Below are 12,038 nucleotides of genomic sequence, written 5' to 3'. Positions count from 1 at the left end.
TATTCTAACCCAGTAATGCTTTTGGCAACCATCTTGTTCAGTTTGACAATTCTGTCAAATGTGGCCTGAAAAAGGCACATTCTAGGCTCCTTTTGTCTCCTTGCTGTGGCAATTAGTATATACTACCAATCATTATTTCAGTTGATGTCAGTGTAATTTCTGTTTTCCATTTATCATTTTTGATTTTCAGCATCTTGTCTATGGAGTTCAGGGTTGAGCTGTTCCATTTGTGGGCCATGTATTTTTTCTCATGACTGTTCTTTATTTTTGTTTTTTACTAATTCTAATCTTTTCTCTGACAAAGTGATTGCCCGACTCTACATATACAACTGTCTCAAGGATAACTCCCAAATCAATAACAAGTCTTCTCTTGTCTGTAAAAATTTAATCTATTTCATTCTCTATGGTGTTATTTGGTGCTTGCCATGTCCAGCACCTTCCAATGCTTTTCTAAAAAAAAAAAGGTGTATATGAAACAGGAGAGCAGTTTCTGGACAATCTATGTTTTTATCCTTTCTCATTCCTTCCCTCTTCCTGGTCCACGCTTTGCCATACAGTTCTACTCATGTTCAACATTTCCTACTTTTGCACTGAAGTCATGAGGGTTTTATAAAGCTCTTCCTTCTACCTTTTCATTCCTAGCCATTAATGTTTGTACACAAGCTGCAAAAATTTTCACGGTGGTCTATTTGTAAATATTTATCACTAATTAGCAGAAGCAGTGAGGAGGGCCACTTTCTAAGCCAGGAACACATCAATATCAGTCTCAGCTCTGACATGTACTACCTGTGTAACTCTGGGCAAGTGCCTTAACTTCCTAATGCTTCTCTTTGACCTGAAATGATAAGAGAGGTTTTCCTCATCTAGGAGCTTCCTAAACCAAGAAAATAGCAGGCCTAGGCCCCATCCCAAACTAGAGATGGCATTTATGTAACAAAGACTGGTAAGAATATTTTTGCCTAAACTAAAAAGGATGGAGTAGACAGAAGATGATGGGTATGTCTCCCACGTTAGATACTTTAAGAGAGCACACAAAGAAGGAAAAGGAGAATAGCAGCTAACACCCAGAAATTCACAAAACAGATTCCAAGAAGAGAGTCAGTAGTAAAACCCATGTGTACATATAAGTACCTCAGGTTTAAGCAAGCAGAGGACCTGGAGGTTCTGGCCTCACTGAGACCTGGTGTTTATGACTCTACAGTGGTTACAGATGAACATGCCTTTTTCAGAAGAAACATGGTGGGTAAGAAGGTGTTGGGGTGGTGGGGAGCACTGTATATAAAGCAGGTACACTCATGTGAGAAGATCCAGGAACCAGAGGGGGAAATACAGGAGAGAATATTTGGGTGAAGGTCAGAGAAGGGGCAAATAGAAGCAAAATTGTCATCACTGTATACTACAGGGCCTCTGGACAAAAACAGGAGACAGAGCACAAGGTTGGCAGAAAGGCACGATGTAATCATGAATGGGGGTTTAAGTTATGCAATTACCTGTTAGAACTCAAACTCCATCTCCACCCCCCTCCCATCTCAGTATCTTCTCTCTTCTCTGTCTGTCTGTTTTTCTTCCAAGTTGGAGGAGCCCACAAAGGGAAATTCTTTTCTGTATCTGACTCTCACTCACAAGGAGGAAGTGGCTGCTGCTGCAAAAATGATGGAAAACTTGGGGGGAAGTGATTACTCCACCCTAGAATTTGTGAAGAGGAAATAAGGTTCCGGTCTGACATTATCCTAGATTTTGGGAAAGCAGATTCCCAAGTGTTCGGAGGCTTCTAACATCAGGTCACACAAGGTGTGCTTGAAGAAATTGTAAATTTTAGCCTATAAAAGACTTATTGGGGGACAGAATAACAGAATAATAGCTATCTGAAGGGCTCTCATGTAGAAAAGAAGCAGACTGGCAAAAGGTAGTACTAAGAACAATGGGAGAGATATTATTAAAAAAGCTGTAGGCTTGGTATAAAGAGAAACTTTCTGACAAATAGAACTATCATTGTTGTCTGTCCCTCATTCTGGAAGAGGCCCAATAATAGCATGAAGGTGATGTCCTGACTTGCAAGTAAACTGGGTTTAAGTGAGACAGAGCTGTGCCCCACCCTCTCCTCCAGAGTCACCCAGAACTATTAAAAAAGAGTAAACTGCCTTGGACATAATGGGGTTCCCTGTCATTCAAGGTCTCTAAGCAGTGGCTGGTTGACATTTAGGGTCTGTGTATGTTGGACCAGATGGTCTCTGAAATCCTCCTAATTCTATAACTGGGTGTGACACCTTGGTATAAATTAGTTTGATCAGAAAAACTTTTTCCTTAACAACTAAATTGTGTCATACTAGAAAGAGAGAACAACTAGAAAAATCATGATTCAGCAATAAAACTTCCTGGAGCCTCACTTTGCTCATCAGAAAAACAGGACACCATGACTTAGCCCAGCTCCTAGGTCCATGGTAAGGAAAGCACTATGTTCAATTTAAAAGTTCTACAGAAACATGAGTTATTGCTACTCCAATAAAATTCTCTTCTGGTGCCTGTCTAGGGTAAGAAAGAGCCCGGGGTCTCCTCGAGGCTCTTCTTGAAGAGGGCAAGCTCAGCTTTGATTTGACTAGATGTGTCAGTTGACCATGTGGCCCTCGCCATCTCAGACAGGACCAATGTCTATCAGAGTTCCCAAATTCTATCATCCCCAAAGTATGGGCTGGCTAGTTTTTCCCTAAAAGGCAACAAAGCTGTAGGACTTGAGTAGCCTCTAGGTAGGGTGGATGGGATGATGTTAAAACTCAAGTTGTGCCTCCCTTGATGTAACTTCCTGGGATTTCCTGTTTACCTACAGCCACAAACTCCCCCAACATGGAGCTCAGATCCTTTGGACTCGACCAATGTCCCAAGACCACATGACAGACACCCTACTCCACACCGCTGACTAGATACATTTCAATATGAAGAGGAGGGGGCCATATCTTCCCAGGTTCAGTGCTGATATCCTTCCTATGCTGTGGCTAAGTAAAACTCCTTTTTGATTAGTGGTGAATGACCCAGAAGTGTTTCATTTTGTTCCAACATGGAACCTGAACCTAGCCAGGTACCCCAGGGTAGCAGCCAGAGTCAGGCCCACTCCTAACCCCCTCTGTCCTTCACCTGGACTCTCTTACATGTTGTCTCCTGCAATGAGAACAGAGCTCCTTTACATCAAAAGTTGCCTTGCTTCTCTATTCACCTTCCCAATGCTTAGAACAGTGCTTGGCACACAGTAAGTACTCATTAAATGCTTTTCCATTCTGAGACAGAGAACTGGAAATACATGTGTTGTATATGCTTGTAAGTTCCTTGAGGATGAAGATGTTTTATTTCTCTCTTTGTACTCCCCAGTGACTAGGACAGTGCCTCGTACATAAGAGGCACTTAAATTCTTGATAACTGACTGATGTCAACTGCTATTTATATCAGATGAAGGAGCCATGCCATGTATTGATGAGCCTCTCACAGAACTATCAAAATACTACTATCACGACTAATATGAAGCCAGGGACAATGATAATAAGGAACAGGAAAATCAGTTCCTGAACAAAGGGAACTCTCTTCTTCTCTCTGTATTTTGTTATTCACTGCTGCCATAGCGACCACTTCCTCAGGGCAATATCAAGTAATGAAGCCTTCATTTTTTCTAAGTACTCTAAAATCAGTCTGCTTTAGATTAAACAGTACACCATCACAGCATGACGTCTGTGATCTGGCATTTCTCTGACCCTATTTTAAATTTAATTTCAGAAGGAAATAAAGTTGTCAAAAGTCCTATGAAATGTTCCAAAACTTGCCTATTTGAAGTTCCCTTTTGGAATCTGTCCTGTGTCTTTCCGAGAGGTGGTCTATGTCCCACGGCACTGGGAAGCCAAGGGTTTCCTGTATAAGGAATAGTATCAATAAGAATATTCTTTAGTAAAATACCAGTAAACAGCTGAATGAGACTTTTCACTAGTCCCATAAGCAGTGTCTCCAAGATATGTAATCTGTTTAAAGGAAGAAATAGATTCTCTTTTCACATTGATCAAATTTAATTTGCAAAGAGAAAGAGAGAGGTGGTGAGAATCTACAGTAAGTGCAAGATCCACAGGTTAGCTTGTCACTCACTGTGGTAAAAGGTCTCAGTTTGCTTTTAAATATCTGTGAAGGGGATTAAAGCTAGATAGGAAAACATTGTTTTATTTATTATAATTTTATGGTGCATATGAAAGATTAAGTCATGGTCCATTCAGCATTTCCAATGTTCTACAAAGTATGGAGAGCACTGAAAGCAAGGGAGAACTCCAAGGTGTCCCCAAAGTCTCAGTGAGGCATTTGGCTTCAAGAGTTTGACTAGCTTAGAACAGCACTAGAACTGTGGGGCCACTGTGTACTCACCACGACCATGTACAGACAGAGCTTTCCAGTCACCAAACCACTTTTTTGCAGGGCTGTACCAATTAATTAGCCTCTCCAGGCCTCAGTTTCCCCATCTTTAAAAAATGAGGGAATTGAACTAGACATTCCTTCTAACTTTAGTTTTAAGGTGTGAGACGCTGGGCAAGCTGCCTTTCTTCTTGGGGCATTCAATGTCTCATGTGCAAAGTTGGGAGTATTGGACAGGGGGCAGGGTCTGGAGTCACTAGGACTTGATTTCAAGTCTTGTCTTAGGCACATACTAGCTGTATGATGACAAGGAGATGGTTTCATCTGTCAGTGCCCTAGGTAGCCTGCTAAAACTATATTTAAGGTATAGACAAGTGGTTGATCAGCAATGGTAATGGAAATTTCACACCAAGAGATTCTCTTCTGGATGAAATTAGAGGTCTGGAGAAATATAAGGGGTTTGACTTTTAAGGAGGAAAGGGTGAAAGGAGAGAGAACAGAATAAATGGGGGTGGAGGGAATAGAATGGAGGGGAATACAATCAGCAAGAACAACTGTAAAAAAATTTTTAAAGCAAGTTTCTCCAATAAAGGTCTCATTTCTCAAACATATAGAGAACTGAATCAAATTTATAAAAATAGGAGCCATTCCCCAATTGATAAATGATCAAAAGATATAATCACTTTTCAGATGATCAAAGTTATCTATAGTCATATGAAACAATATTCTAACTCACTACTGATTGGAGAAATGCAACTTAAAACAATTCTGAGGTACTACATCATACCTATTAGATTGTCTAACAGGACAGAAAAAGTAAATGACAAATGTTGGAGGGGATGTGGGAAAAATGAGACATTAATGCATTGTTGGTGGAGTTGAGAACTGATTCAAATTCTGTAGAGCAATTTGGAACTGTGCCCAAAGGGCTATAAAACCAGGCATACCCTTTTACCTAGCAATACCACTACTAGATCTGTAACCCAAAAGAGAGAAAAAACAAAAAGGAAAAGGCTTATATGTACAAAAATACTTATAGTAACTCTTTTCTGGGGGCAAAGAATTAGAAATTGAAGGGATATCTACCAACTGGGGAATGGCTGAACAAGTTGTGGTATGTGGTTATGATGGAATACTATTGTAGTATAAGAAATGATGAGTAGGATGCTCTCAGAAAAACCTGGAAAGACTTGCATGAGCTGATGCAAAGTGAAATGTACTGTGTACAAAGTAACAGCAACATTGTAAGATGATCAGCTGTGAATGACTTAGCTATTCTCAGCAATACAATGATCTAAGACAACTCTAAAGGACGAAAAATGCTATCTCATCCCCAGAGAAAGAACTAATGGTGTCTGAATACAGAATGAAACTTACTTTTAAATTTTATTTTTCTTGAGTTTTTTTATCTATGCTTTCTTTCACAACATGACTATTATGGATATGTTTTGCATGACTACACATGTATAACCTATATCAAATTGCTTGCATTCTCAATGAGGGTTGGGGAGGGAAGAAGGGAGAGAATTTGGAACTCAAAATTTTAAAAACAAATTGTTCAAAATTGTTTTTATGTGTAACTGGGGAAAAATAAAATACTAAATAAATACAAAGATAAAAATAAAAAAGATAAAATGGGAAAAAGATCGAGAAATAAAAAAATATAAGAGGTTTGGACTAAATGATCTCAAAGGTTTGTTCCAAATCTAAAGGTGGTATTTATGTAACAATCTTGAAGTAGTATCTACCCTTCAGCAAAAAGTTACTACATGTCAAAAATAATACTTTCAATTCACTATTATCACAATATTAAAATTGTATGAGTTTCTTGAATCTAAATATCTATTTAGAAAATAAGTGAAAATTAGCTTTAAAAAGCTAAAACTAAAAAGCTATTCCAATAAATATTTAGCAAATTACCTGAAACAGTTTTATCTGGAGTTTCAGTGTTCTCCATGTGGGTTAAGAAGTTACTTGCACTGGTTAATTTTTCATCACTGAAATCATCCCAAACTTCATTTCCCAATTCAAAGTTCACATTCAGAGTATCTGAAAACTGAGAGCTGTTTTTATCTACATCTGTCAAATTATGCATTAGGGAACTATTAAGATTTCTGTTGGAGAGTACTATGTGAGGGCTTTCTTCACTTAAAGTTGTAGAATATTTCCATGTGGAAAAATCTGTGAATAAGAAAGAATAGGCAGTCATTCAATCTACAACAAATAAATAAGTAAAAATGCTATTAAACATCACTGTCTCAAAGATAAAAATTTTAAAAGACCTGAACACCTCACAAAAGCATCGTGCTAAACTAATATTGTTAGTAATCAATCAATTAGGCAAACAAGTAAGAATTAAGCACTTCCTAGGGTGTGACAGAAGGGAAAGTCTTATTTCCAGAGCAGAGACACATATACATTTATAGGCAGAGACAAAACACACATAAGGCAGATATCAATGTAGCAGTGGCCCCTCGGTGGATAATCCCTCTTCCCACTGACTCTTGGGGGTTGGATCTCTCTGAGGACAATTATTTCAGGTTCAAGGTACTCTGTAGGTCTGTATTCCTAAAACTGTAACTCTCAAGCATCCACTGGTATGTTCACCTCTAATAGACAGTGAACTGACAAAATTAGTTGTAAGCAAAGGCATTTACTGAAATGGCACAGAATTAATAGTAATAGCAAAACACTGATTTATAATTCTGGGGTATTTCTACTACACTATTTTTATATTTACAATAGTATCAATGGGAAGACACATAAAGTATATTAGAAAAGAGGCACATACATAGGAAAATTTGTGTAACATAATTAAAAAAAGAAATATATGCTAAATTTAACATGATAATAAAATTGCTTGGTTTGGATCCCCATCTGGACTTCTTTTAAATTCTGTGCATTTAAAAATTGTGATGATTCTCTTTTTTTCCACATCTGTCACTACCCATTATCACCCTTTCCTCCCCATACCTCCTGCCCCCTAGTATATGCCCTCTCTTAAAACAACTATGTCTAGTCATGTCAAATGTGGGTGGATCAATGTCCATTGATTGGCCATGTCTGGGAATGTACTCTGTCTCATCCTGCACCTCTCATGCATCACCTCAGTGCCAAGAGGTGGGGGACACATTTCCTCATTAGTATTTTGAGGTCCTGATTGGTAGATGCTTTAGGGATATTATTTCCTCATACATTCTATCTCTTGTCTCACTATACATTCTTATCCTAGCCATAGTTGTGAAAATTATCTCTTTCTTTTGTCTTCTAATTGTTTTAATGTGATCTCCTATATATTTAGGTCACGTATTCATTTAGAGTTTATTAGATGCATATGGTAGATAGAAGAAGTTGATTTAAATCTGATTTCTGTCAGACAGCTATTCAGTTTTCCCAAATATTTTTGTCAAAAAACTAAGGAGTCTTTGCCTCCATGGGATAGTCTTTGGGTTTACTTAATATCATGTTACTATGTTTTTTACTTCTGGGTCTTGTTTACTTAATCTGTTTTGTTATTCAACTTTTCTACTTTTTAACCAAATTGTTTTGATGATTACTGCTTTAAATTAAATGATGAAACAAAAAATATTAGGACTAAGCCTGATCAGTAGAAGAATAAATGAAATATTTATTATTAAAAACATCTGACCTCCAAGACAAGGCAAGGAGAGAGAATTTAAGAATCATTATGCTTCTTGAAAACCATGACAAAAAACCCAATTGCATAACATATTTCAAGAAATCATAAAAGAAAATTGTCTAGAAATAAGAAAGTCAGATGACAAAACGAAAATAAAAAGACTCCTCCATTTGCTTCCTGAAAGGAAGCCCAAAAGGCAAAGACTTGGGAATGGCATGGCCAAAATCCAGAGCTTTTGACATCAAAGTAAAAATACTACAAAGAAATTAAAAGAAAGTGAGAGGAAAGGAAGTGCAAATGCTAAATGCATACACACACACACATATATTTTTAAAGGAAGCTGGCGTTTGAGAAAGGGAGGCATATCAGATGACAGCTAGCAGGCATGGTTTCATCAAGTAAGAATTTTATTTTTTTAAGGACAGGAGACTTTGGCATGTTTGCAGGTAGTAAGGAAGGATTCAGTAGAGAGGGAGAGACTGAAGAATAGAAAAAAGGTAGGGATAATAATGGAGGGGGACAATTTGCCTGAGAGGATGGGAATGTATGGGATCGATGAATGGTACCTGTAGAGGTGCTGGCCTGTGTGAGGAGAAGGACCACCTATTCATCACAGACTGGAGTAAAAGAGGAGATAGCAGGTGATGATGTGAATGGGGCATGAGAGGAGAAGCAGGGGAGAAGGGGAATAGCTTCAGTTCTCTTGAAGTATGAGATGAGGTCTTCATGTAAGAGTAGGTAGTGAGGGGACTGTGGAAAGCTTGAAGAGAGAAGAGAAAATCTGGAGAAGCTACTGTGGTGACAAAGAGAGAATCAATTAATGAGGGATGAAATAATTGTTTTACTGCAGTGAGGGCTCAGTGGAGATTAGAAAACAGAAATTTGTGTGGACCAGTCAGTACAGTTTTGTTAATCAATTAATCAACCAATGAGAATTTATTAAAAATTTTCTATATGCCATATGCTATGCTAAGCATTAATAGAAAGAAAGGCAAATACATAATCCTTGCCCTCAAGGAGCTTACTTTCCAACGGGGGAAATAGCATACAGACAAATAGGTTCATTCAAGATATATACAGAGTAGATGGAAGATAATCTCAGAGGGAAGGCACTGGCAAGAACTAGAAGTGAGAAATGGAAGGAGGACAGAGAAAGACCTATTGTAGAAGACTGGATTTGAACTTAGTCTTGAGGAAAGGCAGGAGGCAGAGGGGAGGAGGAAGAGCCTTCCAAACATAAAGGACAGCCCGTGAAAAGTCCCTCTAGCTCTGTTTACCAGCACATGAGTAGGAACAAAAAAGGCAAATAGATAGAGTAATGGGGTTGACAATATGTGATTGATGACTGCCAGGGGACAAAGGCTAGGAGAGTAGAAGGAAGTAAAGAATTGTATTGGCTGACCAGTCACTGGAAAACCAGTCTCCAAAGGAATGTAGAGTTAGAGTAGGGTGATGGCCCTAGACAATGCTAAGATACTTACATGCAGAATAGATTTATGGTATTTATCTGTAGTCTCCACTAACATCCTATTGCAATGTGTCATCATGGTATGGAGATGACCTGTGTTTTTAGGGAATATGCCAGCAAATCACGAGCTTTGACTGGTTTTACCAAGTTAGAAATGGTTTGAGTACGAGTCCAGTAATAGACGATATATCAGTCATTTAAGATCTAACAGCCAAATTTGCTAATATGTTGTATTTCTTATTTGACTACTGTTCATAGCCTCTGACCACTTATCTGTTGGCAGAAAGTTCTTATTCCCATGTATTGCTATAGTTTGACTGCTTGATGAAAAATATTCCAGTCATAGTAACTCTCAAAGACCAACTAAGGGTTGCCTCCTGTATCATGTCCCCCTTGGTGATTTAGACACCCCCTGCTCTGAACCTTGGTAGTTGGGGGTCAATGTAGGCTTTCTCTCTCTTCATCAAGACCACAAGCTTTGGCAAGGAGAAGGTCCACCTCTAACTTAAGAGTCTGAAGCTAAAGGGAAAATGGAGATGCTGAAGTAGGGTTTTGGGGTTGTAAAACAGAAAGAAGAGAAAGTCTGTGGTAGCCCTGATTTTCTCAGTAAAGTAGAAGATGAGATCCTGAGTTAGGAGGGGAAGGGGAGAAGCTGGTACACGATGTCTAAAAGCAGAGAAGCTTTCAAATAGCTGTTGCGGAGGGACAGAAAGAGTTTAGTTCACTTCCCTCTCAGGTGACAATTGGAAAACTTTTTAACAAGGTTGGCAGCAGAACTTCTCGTTATAACACATGAAATCTCATTTTATATTACAAATTTTCAGAAAACCCCTCAATCACTCAATATTGCATCAGCCCTTGAAGTTGGCACAAAGGAGTTGGAAACCTTGTAAGGACATGCCAACATGCCATGGGCTGGACTTCCAAATTCACTTAGTATCTGAAAGGCAGCAATGACTAAGAACTAGGAGACTTGAGTTCTTTCTGATCTGCAACTAGCTCCAAGCATCTAGCAGATGACCTTGCACAAACTGCCCTTTATTGTCTCATTTTTTCATCTGTAAAATGAGGGGATTTAACTGATGATTCCTATAACCCTGTCTGGCTCCAAGATTCTATGATTTAATGACTGTTGTTGTTCTGTCATTTCAACCATTTCCAACTCCTCGTGATCCCATTTGGGGCTTTCTTGACAAAGATTTGGGAGGGGTTTATCATTCTGTCTCCAGCTCATTTCACAGATAAGGGAATTCAGGCAAACAGGGTGAAGTGACTTGCCCACACAGCTAGTAAGTGTCTGAGGCCAGATTTGAACTCAGGAAGATGAGTTTTCCTGACTCCACATTGGCTCTCTATCTGCCATGCTGCCTAGCTACCTCATGGGGCTTTTCATCACTACATATTAGGTATTTGGTAGGTAGGGGCAAGAGAAACGTGTAGAGAAAACAAAGAGGAAAGTAGGGGAAAATAGGAGTAGACAGTTGGGAAGAGAATGGGTCTTTAAGATGAATTTTTGTGGGGAGAAGGGCATAGTAGGGAGAGAATTTACAAATTTAAGTTCCTCTTCACTCTTTAAAGCTGTACTTAAATGTCACCATAATGACTTCCTTAATTTACCAATCAGTAAAGACTTTTCCTTCTTCAGGATTTACATAAGAACTTATTTGCACTTTGCATATATATTTGTGATATATTATTTTGTATTGTAATTGGAGTGGGGAATGGCAGGTGTGTGTGTGTGTGTGTGTGTGTGTGTGTGTGTGTGTGTGTGTGTGTGTGTGTAAAGCTGCTCAGGATGCCTCTCATCAGCGGAGAATCCCTTAACCCCAGGTAATTTAAGCACATGAAAAGAAGGGCAGATGACAGAGATAATCAGATGTTACTACATTTAAGAAAGGACAAAGGATTTCCACTTTGCTGCCTAAGGTGTGAGATTCTCTTTGATGGTGTCCTTTCCTTAGAGAGGACCCTGCCATTGGCCTATTGAAGATTGATCACATTCCCAGAGGCCTTTGAAAAGTTAGCTTACCAGTCCTGGAGACACATATAGTAGGAAGCAACTTCCAGAAGCTGGGACCACAGAGAAAGTTCTGAGAATAGTGTTTTTCTAGAAGCATATATAAGAAATGAGAGATAAGAAAGCCAACGATGAATTCAAGAGAGTACGGGCCCTGGTAGTGGAGTTAGAAGGAAGAGCAGGCACAGTGAATCCAACCGGGTGGTCTGCCTGAGGGAGAAGCTGTAGTCAGGGGGAGCAGCAGACTCTGGGGCCTGTAGAAGAAGAGGTTTGCCTTAGCCACCTATATCCCTTACTACAAATATAATCCAAATTCATGCCAACTCTTCCCAGTGATGCTGTGTGTATTTGGGGGAACCTGTATCCCAGGGTTATGGAAGGAACATTTTGTAGGTACAATGCAAACTATGCCATCTCAGTAAATGCTTCTGCTTTAAACTAACTGTCCCCTGGCTGACTGTTAAAGGTAAGTGTACTAGTGTGGGCCTGTGAGCTTTAGTGTTAGGACTATGGAGCCTCTGAGTGTGATTCACTAG

General features: G+C 39.1%; 1 protein-coding gene across 1 annotated transcript in view; it reads right to left on the bottom strand.

Moving 5' to 3' along the window:
- Positions 1 to 3,700: 3,700 nt before the first annotated feature.
- The window catches only part of LOC138164766 (probable ATP-dependent DNA helicase HFM1), a 111,157-nt gene continuing 102,819 nt past the window's right edge, over positions 3,701 to 12,038 (bottom strand). Inside the window, exons 35-36 of the mRNA XM_069092729.1 lie at positions 6,298 to 6,558; positions 3,701 to 3,891 (exon numbers count right to left, since the gene is read on the bottom strand). Coding sequence (XP_068948830.1) covers positions 3,701 to 3,891; positions 6,298 to 6,558 — 452 coding nt within the window. The remainder of the gene's footprint in view (positions 3,892 to 6,297; positions 6,559 to 12,038) is intronic.

Source organism: Petaurus breviceps, unplaced genomic scaffold (assembly GCF_028583685.1).
Source record: "Petaurus breviceps papuanus isolate PSGF00001 unplaced genomic scaffold, PetGlider_PUasm1.0 207, whole genome shotgun sequence".
Taxonomy (NCBI): domain Eukaryota; kingdom Metazoa; phylum Chordata; class Mammalia; order Diprotodontia; family Petauridae; genus Petaurus; species Petaurus breviceps.
Note: the sequence above shows the minus strand (reverse complement) of the source record. Positions and strands in the feature narration are given on the sequence as shown.